This window comes from Anomalospiza imberbis, unplaced genomic scaffold, assembly GCF_031753505.1.
Source record: "Anomalospiza imberbis isolate Cuckoo-Finch-1a 21T00152 unplaced genomic scaffold, ASM3175350v1 scaffold_177, whole genome shotgun sequence".
Lineage (NCBI taxonomy): Eukaryota > Metazoa > Chordata > Aves > Passeriformes > Viduidae > Anomalospiza > Anomalospiza imberbis.
The window spans coordinates 141,525-159,824 of NW_027099811.1; the positions used below are offsets into that span (position 1 = coordinate 141,525).

At 55.3% G+C, this 18,300-nt stretch overlaps 1 protein-coding gene across 1 annotated transcript in view; it reads left to right on the forward strand.

Annotated features, from left to right (window-relative positions):
• Positions 1–18,300, forward strand: part of HNRNPUL1 (heterogeneous nuclear ribonucleoprotein U like 1) — a gene marked incomplete at its 3' end in the record, with an annotated part of 32,232 nt that overhangs the window by 350 nt on the left and 13,582 nt on the right. Inside the window, 6 exon segments of the mRNA XM_068178102.1 lie at positions 249–530; positions 1,705–1,778; positions 1,859–1,998; positions 5,134–5,233; positions 13,751–13,833; positions 13,835–13,864. Coding sequence (XP_068034203.1) covers positions 249–530; positions 1,705–1,778; positions 1,859–1,998; positions 5,134–5,233; positions 13,751–13,833; positions 13,835–13,864 — 709 coding nt within the window.

Consider the following 18,300-nt stretch of genomic DNA (forward strand, 5'->3'; position numbering starts at 1 on the left):
TCCCCCTCCCCACAGAGCTGAACTCCAAGCCGGACGAGCCCCCCCCCGCCGCAGCCCCCCCCCCCCAAATTACTCCCTGCCCCCTCCCCCCACCTTCCCCCACGCCCCCTTACGCCCTCCCCCCCCCCTCCCCCCACCTTCCCCACCCCTCCCCCCCCTCCGGGGGGCTACGGAGCCCCCCCTCCTCCTCCCCCCCCCTCGGGCTACCCCCCCGCCCCCAACTACAGCGCCCCCCCCCCAAATTACAGCGCCCCTCCCCCCCCAAATTACGGCGCCCCTCCCCCCCCAAATTACAGCGCCCCTCCCCCCAACTACGGCGCCCCTCCCCCTCCTAATTACAGCGCCCCCCCTAATTACTCGGCGCCCCCCCCCACCTTTAACACCCCCCCTCCCTACGCCGGCCCCCCCGCGGGGGGGGTGGGGGGAGTTTTGGGGGGGGTCCCGACCCCCCGCAGCCCCCCCCCGAGCCGGAAGCGCCCGTTCGAGGAGCCGCGGGGGAGGGGCTACTACGAGCACCGCCAGGAGAAAAGGTGAGGGGAGACCCCCCCCCCAAATTAAACCCACCCCCCCCCCCGACACCAACTGGGGGGGCCGGGACCCCCCCCAAATCGGGCTGGGACCCCCCCACCCGGATTTGGGGTTGGCATGCCCAGGTCGGGTAAATCCCCGTCACTGACCCCCCCCCAAATCTTAGTCCCTGAGCCCAAAATCCGGTCGGTGCTGGCCCCAATTTCGGGTCCTGGACCCCAAATCGGGTCCTCTGTCCCAAATCTCAGATCCCAAATCCCAGACCCCAAATCCCTGTCCCAAATCCCAGACCCCAAATCGGGTCCCCTGTCCCAAATCCCAGACCCCAAATCCCAGACCCCAAATCCCTGTCCCAAATCCCGGCCCCAAATCCCGGTCCCAAATCCCAGACCGCAAATCCCTGTCCCAAATCCCAGACCCCAAATCCCTGTCCCAAATCCCGGCCCCAAATCCCGGTCCCAAATCCCAGACCGCAAATCGGGTCCCCTGTCCCAAATCCCAGACCCCAAATCCCAGACCCCAAATCCCAGATCCCAAATCCCTGTCCCAAATCCCTGTCCCAAATCCCAGATCCCAAATCCCTGTCCCAAATCCCAGACCCCAAATCGGGTCCCCTGTCCCAAATCCCAGACCCCAAATCCCTCTCCCAAATCCCTGTCCCAAATCCCTGTCCCAAATCCCAGACCCCAAATCCCCGTCCCCATATCCCTGTCCCTAAATCCTTGTCCCCAAATCCCTGTCCCCAAACCAGGTCCCCCTGTCCCCAAATCTCTGTCCCCAAATCCCTGTCCCCAAATCCCTGTCCCTGTCCCCAAGTCCCTGTCCCCAAATCCCTGTCCCCAAATCCCTGTCCCCAAATCCCTGTCCTGTCCCCAAGTCCCTGTCCCCAAATCCCTGTCCCCAAATCCCTGTCCCCAAATCCCTGTCCCTGTCCCCAAGTCCCTGTCCCCAAACCAGGTCCCCTGTCCCCAAATCCTGTCCCCAAATCCCTGTCCCCAAATCCCTGTCCCTGTCCCCAAGTCCCTGTCCCCCAAATCCCCTGTCCCCAAATCCCTGTCCCCAAATCCCTGTCCCTGTCCCCAAGTCCCTGTCCCCAAATCCCTGTCCCCAAATCCCTGTCCCTGTCCCCAAATCCCTGTCCCCAAATCCGTGTCCCCGTCGTGTCTCCCTGCGCAGGGCGCGCTCCCCGCAGCCGCCGGCCGAGGAGGAGGAGGAGGACTTCGACGACTCCCTGGTGGCCGTGGACACCTGTGAGTGCCCTTGGGTGCCACCGAGCGCCACCTCCCCGGCGTCACCCGGGTGCCACCGAGGTCCCTCTGTGTCCCCGCAGACAACTGCGACCTGCACTTCAAGGTGGCACGGGACCGGTACAGCGGCTACCCGCTGACCATCGAGGGCTTCGCCTACCTCTGGTCCGGAGCCAGGGCCACCTACGGCGTGCGGCAGGGACGCGTCTGCTACGAGATGAAGGTGAGGGGACGTGGGGACATGGGGACATGGGGACATGGGGACAGGGACATGGGGACACGGGGACAGGGACACGGGGACATGGGGACAGCGGTACCCCGCTGACCATCGAGGGCTTCGCCTACCTCTGGTCCGGAGCCAGGGCCACCTACGGCGTGCGGCAGGGACGTGTCTGCTACGAGATGAAGGTGAGGGGACGCGGGGACACGGGGACATGGGGACAGGGACATGGGGACACGGGGACAGGGACACGGGGACATGGGGACAGCGGTACCCGCTGACCATCGAGGGCATCGCCTACCTCTGGTCCGGAGCCAGGGCCACCTACGGCGTGCGGCAGGGACGCGTCTGCTACGAGATGAAGGTGAGGGGACGCGGGGACATGGGGACAGGGACATGGGGACATGGGGACATGGGGACAGGGACATGGGGAAACGGGGACAGGGACATGGAGACAGGGACATGGGGACATGGGGACAGGGACATGGGGACACGGGGACAGGGACATGGAGACAGGGACATGGGGACAGGGACTGGTCCTGGTGGTGGAGCCCAGTGCTGGGTGATGGTGACAGGACCTGGAGACAGTGACAGGTAACAGTGACAGGATTTGGTGACAGGTGACACTGACAGGTGCTGGGTGACAGTGATAGGTGACACTGACAGGACCTGGTGACAGTGACAGGTGACAGTGACAGGACCTGGTGGCAGTGACAGGTGACAGTGACAGGACCTGGTGACAGTGATAGGTGACACTGACAGGACCTGGTGACAGTGACAGGACCTGGTGACAGTGATAGGTGACACTGACAGGACCTGGTGGCAGTGACAGGTGACATTGACAGGACCTGGTGACAGTGACAGGTGACACTGATAGGACCTGGTGGCAGGTGACATTGACAGGTGCTGGTGACAGTGACAGGAGACACTGACAGGACCTGGTGACAGTGGCAGATGACACTGATGTGACCTGGTGACACTGACTGGTGACAAGTGACAGCACCTGGTGACAGTGCCAGGTGACACTGATGTGACCTGGTGACACTGACTGGTGACAGTGACAGGTGACACTGACAGGACCTGGTGACACTGACAGGTGACACTGACAGGTGACACTGACAGGTGACACTGACAGGTGACACAGTGATGGGTGACACTGACAGGTGACAGGTGACACTGACAGGTGACACTGACAGGTGACACTGACAGGTGAACACTGACAGGTTGACACTGACAGGTGACACTGCCAGGTGACACTGACAGGTGACACAGTGATGGGTGACACTGCCAGGTGACAGGTGACACTGACGGGTGACACTGACAGTGATTGGTGACACTGACAGGTGACAGGTGACACTGACGGGTGACACTGACAGGTGACACTGACAGTGATTGGTGACACTGACAGGTGACAGGTGACGCTGATGGGTGACACTGCCAGGTGACACTGCCAGGTGACAGGTGACACTGACGGGTGACAGTGACGGGTGACACTGACAGGTGACACTGACAGGTGACACTGACAGGACCTGGTGACACTGACAGGTGACACAGGTGACACTGACAGGTGACACTGACAGGACCTGGTGACACTGACAGGTGACACTGACAGGTGACACTGACTGGTGACACTGACAGGACCTGGTGACACTGACAGGTGACACTGACAGGTGACACTGACAGGTGACGCTGACAGGACCTGGTGGCACTGACAGGTGACACTGACAGGTGACACTGACGGGTGACACTGACGGGTGACACTGACTGGTGACACTGACAGTGATGGGTGACACTGCCAGGTGACACTGACAGGTGACACAGTGATGGGTGACACTGACAGGTGACAGGTGACACTGACGGGTGACACTGACAGTGATTGGTGACACTGACAGGTGACAGGTGACGCTGATGGGTGACACTGCCAGGTGACACTGCCAGGTGACAGGTGACACTGACAGGTGACAGTGACGGGTGACACTGACAGGTGACACTGACAGGACCTGGTGACACTGACAGGTGACACTGACAGGTGACACTGACAGGACCTGGTGACACTGACAGGTGACACTGCCAGGTGACACTGACAGGTGACACTGACAGGTGACACTGACGGGTGACACTGACAGGTGACACAGTGATGGGTGACACTGGCCAGGTGACAGGTGACACTGACAGGTGAACACTGACAGGTGACACTGACAGGTGACACTGACAGGTGACACAGTGATGGGTGACACTGCCAGGTGAACACTGACAGGTGACACTGACAGGTGAACACTGACAGGTGACACTGACAGGTGGACACTGACTGGTGACACTGACAGGTGAACACTGACAGGTGACACTGACAGGTGACACTGACTGGTGACACTGACTGGTGACACTGACGGGTGACACTGCCAGGTGACACTGCCAGGTGACACTGCCAGGTGACACTGACAGGTGACACTGACTGGTGACACTGACAGGTGAACACTGACAGGTGACACTGACAGGTGACACTGCCAGGTGACACTGACGGGTGACACTGACAGGTGACACTGACAGGTGACACTGACAGTGCCAGGTGACACTGACAGTGACGGATGACACAGGTGACACTGACAGGTGACACTGATGGGTGACACTGACAGGTGACACTGATGGGTGACACTGACAGTGACGGATGACACAGGTGACACTGACAGGTGACAGGTGACACTGATGGGTGACACTGACAGGTGACACTGACAGTGCCAGGTGACACTGACAGTGACGGATGACACAGGTGACACTGACAGGTGACACTGATGGGTGACACTGACAGGTGACACTGATGGGTGACACTGACAGTGATGGGTGACACTGCCAGGTGACACTGACAGGTGACAGGTGACACTGATGGGTGACACTGACAGGTGACACTGACAGGTGACACTGACAGGACCTGGTGACACTGACAGGTGACGCTGCCAGGTGACACTGACAGGTGCCAGCGGTGGTGCCAGCTCCCGCTGACAATACCAAATGCTGGTGGCCGTACCAGCTGATGGTGACACTGCCAGCTCCCGCTGGCACTGCCACCCCGACGTCCCCAGGTGTCCCCAGATGTCCCCAAGTGTCCCCAGATGTCCCCAAGTGTCCCCACATGTGGCGCAGGTGCTGGAGGAGATCTCGGTGCAGCACCTGCCGTCCTCAGAGCCCGACCCGCACGTGGTGAGAGTGGGCTGGTCCCTGGACTCCTGCAGCACACAGCTGGGTGAGTGTCCCCAAGTGTCCCCAATGTCCCCAATGTCCCCAGGTGTCCCAGTGTCCCCAAGTGTCCCCAAATGTCCCCAAGTGTCCCCAGTGTCACCAAGTGTCCCCAAGTGTCCCCAGTGTCACCAAGTGTCCCCAAGTGTCCCCAGGTGTCCCCAAGTGTCCCAGTGTCCCCAAGTGTCCCCAAGTGTCCCCATGTCCCTGGACTCCTGCAGCACCCAGCTGGGTGAGTGTCCCAGTGTCCCCAATGTCCCCAGTGTCCCCAAGTGTCCCCAAGTGTCCCCAGTGTCCCCAGTGTCCCCAAGTGTCCCCAGTGTCCCAAGTGTCCCCAGTGTCCCAGTGTCCCCAAGTGTCCCCAAGTGTCCCCAAGTCGTCCCCCAAGTGTCCCCAGTGTCCCCAAGTGTCCCCAAGTGTCCCCAATGTCCCCAAGTGTCCCCAAGTGTCCCCAAGTGTCCCCATGTCCCTGGACTCCTGCAGCACCCAGCTGGTGAGTGTCCCAGTGTCCCAGTGTCCCCCAGTGTCCCCAAGTGTCCCCAGTGTCCCCAAGTGTCCCCAGTGTCCCAGTGTCCCCAAGTGTCCCCAAGTGTCCCCAAGTGTCCCCAAGTGTCCCCAGTGTCCCCAAGTGTCCCCAAGTGTCCCCAATGTCCCCAAGTGTCCCCAAGTGTCCCCAAGTGTCCCCATGTCCCTGGACTCCTGCAGCACCCAGCTGGGTGAGTGTCCCAGTGTCCCAGTGTCCCCAAGTGTCCCCAAGTGTCCCCAAGTGTCCCCAAGTGTCCCCAAGTGTCCCCAGTGTCCCCAAGTGTCCCCATGTCCCTGGACTCCTGCAGCACCCAGCTGGTGAGTGTCCCAGTGTCCCCAATGTCCCCAAGTGTCCCCAATGTCCTTGGACTCCTGCAGCACCCAGCTGGGTGAGTGTCCCCAAGTGTCCCCAATGTCCCCAGTGTCCCCAAGTGTCCCCAGTGTCCCCAGTGTCCCCAGTGTCCCCAAGTGTCCCCAATGTCCCCAATGTCCCCAAGTGTCCCCCAGTGTCCCCAGGTGTCCCCAATGTCCCCAGTGTCCCCAAGTGTCCCCAATGTCCCCAAATGTCCCCAAGTGTCCCAAATGTCCCCAGTGTCCCCATGTCCCTGGACTCCTGCAGCACCCAGCTGGGTGAGTGTCCCAGTGTCCCAGTGTCCCCAGTGTCCCCAATGTCCCCAAGTGTCCCCAAGTGTCCCTGGACTCCTGCAGCACCCAGCTGGGTGAGTGTCCCCAGTGTCCCCAAGTGTCCCCAAGTGTCCCCCAGTGTCCCCCAGTGTCCCAGTGTCCCCAAGTGTCCCCAGTGTCCCCAAGTTTCCCCAAATGTCCCCAGTGTCTCCTTCCCCCCTGGAATTTTGTGATCCCTGAAGGGAATTTTGGGGTCTCTAAAGGGAATTTTCAGTTCCTAGGGAATTTTAGGGTCACTGAAGGGAATTTTGGGGTCCCTAATGGAATTTTTGGGGTCACTTAAGGAATTTTTGGGGTCTCCAGAAGGAATTTTGGGGTCCCTGAAGGGAATTTTAGGGGTCCCTAATGGAATTTTTGGGGTCACTTAAGGAATTTTTGGGGTCTCCAGAAGGAATTTTGGGGTCCCTGAAGGGAATTTTTGGGTTCCTAAAGGAATTTTGGGGGTCTCTAAAGGAAACTTTGGGGTCTCCAGCAGGAATTTTTGGGGTTCCTAAGGGAATTTTGGCGTCCCTGGCAGGAATTTTGGGTCCCTCAAGTGAATTTTTGGAATTTTGGGTCCCAGAAGGGAATTTTGGGGTCCCTCAAGTGAATTTTTGGGAATTTTGGGGTCCCTGAAGGGAATTTTGGGGTCTCTTCAGGGAATTTTGGGGTCCCTGAGTGGAATTTTGGGAATTTTGGGGTCCCTGAAGGGAATTTTGGGGTCCTTGAGTGGAATTTTTGGGAATTTTGGGTCCTTAAAGGGAATTTTGGGGTCTCTAAAGGAATTTTTGGGGTTCCCAAAGGGAATTTTTGGGGATTTTGGGCTCCCTGGGGGAATTTTTTGGGTCTCCAGAAGGAATTTTGGGGTGCCTGAAGGGAATTTTGGGGTCCCTCAAGTGAATTTTTGGGAATTTTGGGGTCCCTGAAGGGAATTTTGGGGTCTCTTCAGGGAATTTTGGGGTCCCTGAAGGGAATTTTTGGGAACTTTGGGTCCTTAAAGGGAATTTTGGGTCTCTGAAGGAATTTTGGGGTTCATAAATGGGATTGTGGGGTCCCTGATGGAACGCTTGGGGTCCCTGGAGGGAATTTTGGGGTTCCTGAAGGGAATTTTTGGGAATTTTGGAGTCTCTACAGGAATTTTTGGGGTGCATAAGGGAATTTTGGGTCCATAAAGGAATGTTTAGGGTTCCTGAAGGGAATTTTGGGGTCTCTAAAGGAATTTTTGGGGTTCCTAAAGGAATTTTTGGGGTCCTGACGGGAATTTTGGGATCGCTGAAGCGAATTTTTGGAATTTTGGGGTCCTGACGGGAATTTTGGGGTCCCTCAAGTGAATTTTTGGGAATTTTGGGGTCCCTGAAGGGAATTTTGGGGTCACTAAAGGAATTTTGGGGGTCTCTAAAGGAATTTTTGGGAACTTTGGGTCCTTAAAGGGAATTTGGGGTTCATAAATGGGATTGTGGGGTCCTTAAAGGGAATTTTGGGTTCTCTGAAGGGAATTTTGGGGTTCCTGAAGGGAATTTTGGGGTTCCTGAAGGGAATTTTTGGGAATTTTGGAGTCTCTACGGGAATTTTTGGGGTGCATAAGGGAATTTTGGGTCATAAAGGAATTTTTAGGGGTTCCTGAAGGGAATTTTGGGGCCTTTAAAGGAATTTTTGGGGTTCCTAAATGAATTTTTGGGGTCCTGACGGGACTTTTGGGATCGCTGAAGCGAATTTTTGGGAATTTTGGGTCCTGACGGGAATTTTGGGAACCCTGAAGCAAATTTTTAGGAATTCTGAGTCCTTAAAGAAAATTTTGGGGTGTCCAGAGGGAATTTTCTTTTCCTAAAGGAATTTTTGGGGTCCCTGAGTGGAATTTTGGGGTCTCCAGAAGGAAATTTTGGGGTCCCTGAAGGGAATTTTGGGGTTCCTGAAGGGAATTTTGGGGTTCCTGAAGGGAATTTTTGGGGAATTTTGGGCTCCCTGGGGGAATTTTTTGGAGTCCCTGGGGGAATTTTTTGGGTCTCCAGAGGGAATTTTGGGGTTCCTGAAGGGAATTTTGGGGTTTCTAAATGGAATTGTTGGGTTCCTGAAGGGAATTTTGGGGTCCTTGAGTGGAATTTTGGGTTCCTGAAGGGAATATTTGGGAATTTTGGGTCCTTAAAGGGAATTTTGGGGTCCCTAAAGGAATTTTTGGGGTTCCCAAAGGGAATTTTTGGGGATTTTGGGCTCCCTGGGGGAATTTTTTGGGTCTCCAGAAGGAATTTTGGGGTGCCTGAAGGGAATTTTGGGGTCCCTCAAGTGAATTTTTGGGAATTTTGGGGTCCCTGAAGGGAATTTTGGGGTCTCTTCAGGGAATTTTGGGGTTCCTGAAGGGAATATTTGGAAATTTTGGGTCCTTAAAGGGAATTTTTGGGGTCCCCCAAAGGGAATTTTTGGCTCCCTGAAGGGAATTTTTGGGAATTTTGGTCTCCCCAAGGTGAATTTTGTAGGATTTTTGGGAATTTTCCTCTCCCCGATTTGATTTTGGTGGGATTTTTGGGAAGTTTGGTCTCCCCGAGGTGAATTTTGTGGGATTTTGGAATTTGAGGCTCCCCGAAGGGAATTTTGGGTCGGTGTTGGGAAATTTTGTTGGATTTTTGGGAATTTTGGGTCTGTGATGGGATTTTTTTGTGGAATTTGGTCTCGCTGGGGGGAATTTTTGTGGAATTTTGGGCTCACTGAAGGGAATTCTTGGGGAATTTCGGGAATTTTGGGCTCCCTGAGGTGAATTTTTACGGAATTTTGCTCTCCCCAAGCTGATTTTGGTGGAATTTTTGGGAATTCTGCTCTCCCCGAGTTGGGTTTTGTGGGATTTTTGGGAATTCTGCTCTCTCCGAGCTGACTTTGGTGGGATTTTTGGGAATTCTGCTCTGCCCGAGTTGGGTTTTGTGGGATTTTTGGGAATTCTGCTCTGCCCGGGTTGGGTTTTGTGGGATTTTTGGGAATTCTGCTCTGCCCGAGTTGGGTTTTCTGGGATTTTTGGGAATTCTTGCTCTGCCCGGGTGGGTTTTGTGGAGGAATGCTCTCCCCGAGTTGGGTTTTCTGTGATTTTTGGGAATTCTGCTCTCCCTGAGTTGTGTTTTGTGGGATTTTTGGGAATTCTGCTCTCCCTGAGTTGGGTTTTCTGGGATTTTTGGGAATTCTGCTCTGCCCGAGTTGGGTTTTGTGGGATTTTTGGGAATTCTGCTCTGCCCGAGTTGGGTTTTGTGGGATTTTTGGGAATTCTGCTCTCCCCGAGTTGGGTTTTTTGGGATTTTTGGGAATTCTGCTCTCCCGAGTTGGGTTTTCTGGGATTTTTGGGAATTCTGCTCTGCCCGAGTTGGGTTTTGTGTGGATTTTTGGGAATTCTGCTCTGCCCGAGTTGGGTTTTGTGGGATTTTTGGGAATTCTGTTTTCCCCGAGTTGGATTTTGTGGGATTTTTGGGAATTCTGCTCTGCCCGAGTTGGGTTTTGTGGGATTTTTGGGAATTCTGTTCTCCCCGAGTTGGGTTTTGTGGGATTTTTGGGAATTCTGCTCTGCCCGAGTTGGATTTTGTGGGATTTTTGGGAATTCTGTTCTCCCCGAGTTGGATTTTGCGGGATTTTTGGGAATTCTGCTCTCCCTGAGTTGGGTTTTGTGGGATTTTTGGGAATTCTGCTCTGCCCGAGTTGGGTTTTGTGGGATTTTTGGGAATTCTGCGCGGCCTGAGTTGGGTTTTGTGGGATTTTTGGGAATTCTGCCCTCCTCGAGTTGTGTTTTCTGGGATTTTTGGGAATTCTGCTCTGCCCGAGTTGGATTTTGTGGGATTTTTGGGAATTCTGCTCTCCCCGTGTTGTGTTTTATGGGATTTTTGGGAATTCTGCTCTCCCCGAGTTGGGTTTTGTGGGATTTTTGGGAATTCTGCTCTCCCCGAGTTGGGTTTTGTGGGATTTTTGGGAATTCTGCTCTCCCCGAGTTGGGTTTTGTGGGATTTTTGGGAATTCTGCTCTGCCCGAGTTGGGTTTTTGGGGATTTTTGGGAATTCTGCTCTCCCCGGGTTGGGTTTTGTGGGATTTTTGGGAATTCTGCTCTGCCCGAGTTGGGTTTTGTGGGATTTTTGGGAATTCTGTGCAGCCCGAGTTGGGTTTTGTGGGATTTTTGGGAATTCTGCTCTGCCCGAGTTGGGTTTTGTGGGATTTTTGGGAATTCTGCTCTCCCTGAGTTGGGTTTTGTGGGATTTTTGGGAATTCTGCTCTCCCCGAGTTGGGTTTTGTGGGATTTTTGGGAATTCTGCTCTCCCTGAGTTGGGTTTTGTGGGATTTTTGGGAATTCTGCTCTCCCCGAGCTGCCTTTGGTGGGATTTTTGGGAATTTTGCTCTCCCCGTGTTGTGTTTTCTGGGATTTTTGGGAATTCTGCTCTCCCCGAGTTGGGTTTTGTGGGATTTTTGGGAATTCTGCTCTGCCCGAGTTGGGTTTTGTGGGATTTTTGGGAATTCTGCTCTCCCCGAGTTGGGTTTTGTGGGATTTTTGGGAATTCTGCTCTCCCCGAGTTGGGTTTTGTGGATTTTTGGGAATTCTGCTCTCCCCGAGTTGGGTTTTGTGGGATTTTTGGGAATTCTGCTCTCCCCGAGTTGGGTTTTGTGGGATTTTGGGAATTCTGCTCTCCCCGAGTTGGGTTTTGTGGGATTTTTTGGGAATTCTGCTCTCCCCGGGTTGGGTTTTGTGGGATTTTTGGGAATTCTGCTCTGCCCGAGTTGGGTTTTGTGGGATTTTTGGGAATTCTGCTCTCCCCGAGTTGGGTTTTGTGGGATTTTTGGGAATTCTGCTCTGCTCGAGTTGGGTTTTGTGGGATTTTTGGGAATTCTGCTCTGCCCGAGTTGGGTTTTGTGGGATTTTTGGGAATTCTGCTCTGCCCGAGTTGGGTTTTGTGGATTTTTGGGAATTCTGCTCTGCCCGAGTTGGGTTTTGTGGGATTTTTGGGAAATCTGCTCTCCCCGGGTTGGGTTTTGTGGATTTTTGGGAATTCTGCTCTCCCTGAGTTGTGTTTTGTGGGATTTTTGGGAATTCTGCTCTCCCCGAGTTGGGTTTTCTGGGATTTTTGGGAATTCTGCTCTCCCCGAGTTGGGTTTTGTGGGATTTTTGGGAATTCTGCTCTCACCGAGTTGGGTTTTTTGGGATTTTTGGGAATTCTGCTCTGCCCGAGTTGGGTTTTGTGGGATTTTGGGAATTCTGCTCTGCCCGAGTTGGGTTTTCTGGGATTTTTGGGAATTCTGCTCTGCCCGAGTTGGGTTTTGTGGGATTTTTGGGAATTCTGCTCTCCCTGAGTTGGGTTTTGTGGGATTTTTGGGAATTCTGCTCTGCCCGGGTTGGGTTTTCTGGGATTTTTGGGAATTCTGCTCTCCCCGAGTTGGGTTTTGTGGGATTTTTGGGAATTCTGCTCTCCCTGAGTTGGGTTTTGTGGGGTTTTTGGGAATTCTGCTCTGCCCGAGTTGGGTTTTGTGGGATTTTTGGGAATTCTGCTCTGCCCGAGTTGGGTTTTGTGGGATTTTTGGGAATTCTGCTCTCCCCGAGTTGGGTTTTGTGGGATTTTTGGGAATTCTGCTCTGCCTGAGTTGGGTTTTGTGGGATTTTTGGGAATTCTGCTCTCCCCGAGTTGGGTTTTGTGGGATTTTTGGGAATTCTGCTCTGCCCGAGTTGGGTTTTGTGGGATTTTTGGGAATTCTGCTCTCCCCTAGCTGCCTTTGGTGGGATTTTTGGGAATTCTGCTCTCCCCGAGTTGGGTTTTGTGGGATTTTTGGGAATTCTGCTCTCCCCTAGCTGCCTTTGGTGGGATTTTTGGGAATTCTGCTCTCCCCGAGTTGGGTTTTCTGGGATTTTTTGGGAATTCTGCTCTCCCCGAGTTGGGTTTTGTGGGATTTTTGGGAATTCTGCTCTGCCTGAGTTGGGTTTTGTGGGATTTTTGGGAATTCTGCTCTCCCCGAGTTGGGTTTTGTGGGATTTTTGGGAATTCTGCTCTGCCTGAGTTGGGTTTTGTGGGATTTTTGGGAATTCTGCTCTGCCCGAGTTGGGTTTTGTGGGATTTTTGGAATTCTGCTCTGCCCGAGTTGGGTTTTGTGGGATTTTTGGGAATTCTGCTCTCCCCTAGCTGCCTTTGGTGGGATTTTTGGGAATTCTGCTCTCCCCGAGTTGGGTTTTGTGGGATTTTTGGGAATTCTGCTCTCCCCTAGCTGCCTTTGGTGGGATTTTTGGGAATTCTGCTCTCCCCGAGTTGGGGTTTTCTGGGATTTTTTGGGAATTCTGCTCTCCCCGAGTTGGGTTTTGTGGGATTTTTGGGAATTCTGCTCTGCCTGAGTTGGGTTTTGTGGGATTTTTGGGAATTCTGCTCTCCCCGAGTTGGGTTTTGTGGGATTTTTGGGAATTCTGCTCTGCCCGATTTGGGTTTTCTGGGATTTTTGGGAATTCTGCTCTCCCCGAGTTGGGTTTTGTGGGATTTTTGGGAATTCTGCTCTCCCCGAGTTGGGTTTTGTGGGATTTTTGGGAATTCTGCTCTGCCCGAGTTGGGTTTTGTGGGATTTTTGGGAATTCTGCTCTCCCCGAGTTGGGTTTTGTGGGATTTTTGGAATTCTGCTCTGCCTGAGTTGGGTTTTGTGGGATTTTGGGAATTCTGCTCTCCCCGAGTTGGGTTTTGTGGGATTTTTGGGAATTCTGCTCTCCCCGAGTTGGGTTTTATGGGATTTTTGGGAATTCTGCTCTCCCCGAGCTGCCTTTGGTGGGATTTTTGGGAATTCTGCTCTCCCTGAGTTGGGTTTTGTGGGATTTTTGGGAATTTTGCTCTCCCCGAGTTGGGTTTTCTGGGATTTTTGGGAATTCTGCTCTGCCCGAGTTGGGTTTTCTGGGATTTTTGGGAATTCTGTGCAGCCCGAGTTGGGTTTTGTGGGATTTTTGGGAATTCTGCTCTGCCCGAGTTGGGTTTTGTGGGATTTTTGGGAATTCTGCTCTTCCCGAGTTGTGTTTTGTGGGATTTTTGGGAATTCTGCTCTGCACAAGTTGGGTTTTCTGGGATTTTTGGGAATTCTGCTCTGCCCGAGTTGGGTTTTGTGGGATTTTTGGGAATTCTGCTCTTCCCGAGTTGGGTTTTGTGGGATTTTTGGGAATTCTGCTCTCCCCGTGTTGTGTTTTCTGGAATTTTTGGGAATTCTGCTCTCCCCGAGTTGGGTTTTGTGGGATTTTTGGGAATTCTGCTCTCCCCGAGTTGGGTTTTGTGGGATTTTTGGGAATTCTGCTCTGCACAAGTTGGTTTTTGTGGGATTTTTGGGAATTCTGCTCCCGTTCTTCCCTCATTGCCGTCGTTCCCAGGTGAGGAGCCCTTCTCCTACGGCTACGGCGGCACCGGCCGCAAATCCACGGACGGCAAATTCCAGAGCTACGGAGCCACCTTCGGCTGAGAGCGACGTCATCGGCTGCCTGGCGGTCAGCGGGCACACCTGGGGGGGGTCACAGACACACCTGGGCACACCTGGGCACACCTGGGGGGTCACAGACACACCTGGGCACACCTGGGCACACCTGGGGGGGTCACAGACACACCTGGGCACACCTGGGCACACCTGGGGATGTCACAGACACACCTGGGCACACCTGGGGGGGGTCACAGACACACCTGGGGGTCAGCGGGCACACCTGGGCACACCTGGGGGGGTCACAGACACACCTGGGCACACCTGGGGGGTCACAGACACACCTGGGCGCACCTGGGCACACCTGGGGGGTCACAGACACACCTGGGCACACCTGGGGGGGTCACAGACACACCTGGACACACCTGGGGGGGGTCACAGACACACCTGGGCACACCTGGGCACACCTGGGGCGGGGTCACAGACACACCTGGGCACACCTGGGGGTCACAGACACACCTGGGCACACCTGGGCACACCTGGGGCGGGGTCACAGACACACCTGGGCACACCTGGGCACACCTGGGGGGGGTCACAGACACACCTGGGCACACCTGGGGTTCACAGACACACCTGGGCACACCTGGGCACACCTGGGCACACCTGGGCACACCTGGGGTTCACAGACACACCTGGGGGGGGTCACAGACACACCTGGGCACACCTGGGGTTCACAGACACACCTGGCACACCTGGGCACACCTGGGGGGGTCACAGACACACCTGGGCACACCTGGGCACACCTGGGGGGGGTCACAGACACACCTGGGGGTCACAGGCACACCTGGGCACACCTGGGGGTCACAGGCACACCTGGGCACACCTGGGGGGGTCACAGACACACCTGGGCACACCTGGGCACACCTGGGCACACCTGGGCGGGGTCACAGACACACCTGGGCACACCTGGGCACACCTGGGGGGGTCACAGACACACCTGGGCACACCTGGGCACACCTGGGGGGGTCACAGACACACCTGGGCACACCTGGGCACACCTGGGGGGGTCACAGACACACCTGGGGCGGGGTCACAGACACACCTGGGCACACCTGGGGCGGGGTCACAGACACACCTGGGGGCACCTGGGGGGGTCACAGACACACCTGGGCACACCTGGGCACACCTGGGGGTTCACAGACACACCTGGGCACACCTGGGGGGGTCACAGACACACCTGGGCACACCTGGGGGGGTCACAGACACACCTGGGCACACCTGGGGGGGGGTCACAGACACACCTGGGGGCACCTGGGGTTCACAGACACACCTGGGCACACCTGGGCACACCTGGGCGGGGTCACAGACACACCTGGGCACACCTGGGCACACCTGGGGGTCACAGACACACCTGGGCACACCTGGGGGGTCACAGACACACCTGGGGGTCGCAGACACACCTGGGCACACCTGGGGGGTCACAGACACACCTGGGCACACCTGGGGGGGTCACAGACACACCTGGGCACACCTGGGGATGTCACTGACACACCTGGGCACACCTGGGCACACCTGGGGGGGGTCACAGACACACCTGGGCACACCTGGGCACACCTGGGGGGGTCACAGGCACACCTGGGCACACCTGGGCACACCTGGGGGGGTCACAGGCACACCTGGGCACACCTGGGCACACCTGGGGGGTCACAGACACAACTGGGCACACCTGGGGGGTCACAGGCACACCTGGGCACACCTGGGCACACCTGGGCACACCTGGGGTGGGGTCACAAAAACACCTGGGCACACCTGGGGATGTCACAGACACACCTGGGGGTCACAGACACACCTGGGCACACCTGGGGGGGGTCACAGACACACCTGGGCACACCTGGGGGTCACAGACACACCTGGGCACACCTGGGCACACCTGGGGGGTCACAGGCACACCTGGGGGTCACTGACACACCTGGGCACACCTGGGCACACCTGGGGGTCACAGACACACCTGGGCACACCTGGGGGGGGTCACAGACACACCTGGGGGTCAGCGGGCACACCTGGGCACACCTGGGGGGGTCACAGACACACCTGGGCACACCTGGGGATGTCACTGACACACCTGGGCACACCTGGGGGGGGTCACAGACACACCTGGGCACACCTCACCTGGGGGGGTTCACAGACACACCTGGGCACACCTGGGGGGTCACAGACACACCTGGGCACACCTGGGGGGTCACAGACACACCTGGGCACACCTGGGGGGGTCACAGACACACCTGGGCACACCTGGGGGGGGTTACAGACACACCTGGGCACACCTGGGGGGGTCACAGACACACCTGGGGGCACCTGGGGGTCACAGACACACCTGGGCACACCTGGGCACACCTGGGGGGGGTCACAGGCACACCTGGGCACACCTGGGGGGTCACAGACACACCTGGGCACACCTGGGCACACCTGGGGGGTCACAGGCACACCTGGGCACACCTGGGGGTCACAGACACACCTGGGCACACCTGGGCACACCTGGGGGTCACAGGCACACCTGGGCACACCTGGGGGTCACAGGCACACCTGGGCACACCTGGGGGGTCACAGACACACCTGGGCACACCTGGGGGTCACAGACACACCTGGGGGGTCACAGGCACACCTGGGCACACCTGGGCACACCTGGGCACACCTGGGCACACCTGGGCCAGGCCACAGCAGCCTTTGGGGAGCCCCAAATTCGGGACTTGGGGCTTTTCCCGAGGTCCTGGGGTTTGGGGATCCCGGGATTTTGGGATCTGGGATCTTGGGATTTGGGGATCCCCGGATTCTGGGATCTGGGATCTTGGGATCCTGGGTTTTGGGGATTCTGGGATTTGGGGATCTTGGGATTTGGGGATCTGGGATTCTGGGATTTTGGGATCTGGGATTTGAGGATCCTGGGATTTGGGGATCCCGGGATTTGGGGATCTGGGATTTTGGGATCTGGGATTTGGGGATCTGGGATTTGGGGATCCTGGGATCCCGGGATTCTGCGATTTTGGGATCTGGGATTTGGGGACCCTGGAATTTGGGGATCCCAGGATTCTGGGATTTTGGGATCTGGGATTTGGGGATCCTGGGATTTGGGGATCCCGGGATTCTGGGATTTGAGGATCCCGGGATTCTGGGATTTTGGGATCTGGAATTTGAGGATCCCGGGATTCTGGGATTTTTGGGATCTGGGATTTGGGAATCCCAGGATTCTGGGATTTGGGGATCCTGGGATTTGGGGATCCCGGGATTCTGCGATTTTGGGATCTGGGATTTGGGGATCCTGGGATTTGGCGATCTCAGGATTCTGGGATTTTGGGGTTCTGAGATCCTGGGATTTTGGAATTTGGGGATCCTCGGATTTTGGGATTCTGGGATTTGGGGATCCTGAGATCCTGGGATTCTGGGACTTTGGAATCCTGGGATTCTGGGTTTTTGGGATCCTGGGATTCTGGGATTTTGGGATCCTGAGATCCTGGGACTCTGGGATTTTGGGATCCTGAAATTCTGGGACTCTGGGATTTGGGGATCTGGGATCCCGGATTTGGGGATCCTGGGAATCTGGATTTTATGGTTCCGGGATTTTGGGATTCTGAGATCTTGGAGTTCCGGGATCCTGGGATTTTGGGATTTTTTGGTTCTGGGATTTTGGGTTTCTGCATTTCCGGGATTTTGTGATTTTGGGATTCTGGGATTTTTGGGGATCCTGAGACCCTGGGACTTTGGGATTTTGGAATCCTGGGATTCTGGGATTGTATGATTCTGATTTCCTGGGACATTGGAGAGTTCTGCAATTTTATCATTCCCTGGCCCCATTTTTTTGCCTTTTCCCACCACTTTTTCCCCACTTTGTGCCGTTTTTTCCCCATTTTGTGCCGTTTTTTCCCCACTTTGTGCCGTTTTTTCCCCATTTTGTGCCATTTTTCCCCACTTTGTGCCTTTTTTTCCCCATTTTGTGCCTTTTTTCCCCACTTTGTGCCATTTTTTTCCCCATTTTGTGCCATTTTTCCCCATTTTGTGCCCGTTTTTTTTCCCCATTTTGTGCCATTTTTTCCCCATTTTGTGCCATTTTTTTCCCCATTTTGTGCCGTTTTTTTTCCCCATTTTGTCCCATTTTTCCCCACTTTGTGCCGTTTTTTCCCCACTTTGTGCCGTTTTTTCCCCATTTTGTGCCGTTTTTTCCCCCACTTTTCTGCCGTTTTCCCCATTTTGTCCCATTTTTCCCCACTTTGTGCCGTTTTTTTCCCCACTTTGTGCCATTTTTTCCCATTTTGTGCCGTTTTTCCCCATTTTGTGCCGTTTTTTTCCCCATTTTTTGCCGTTTTTTCCCAATTTGTGCCGTTTTTTCCCCAATTTGTGCCGGTTTTTCCCCATTTTGTGCCGTTTTTCCCCACTTTGTGCCGTTTTTTTCCCCATTTTGTGCCGTTTTTTCCCCATTTTGTGCCGTTTTTCCCCACTTTGTGCCGTTTTTTCCCC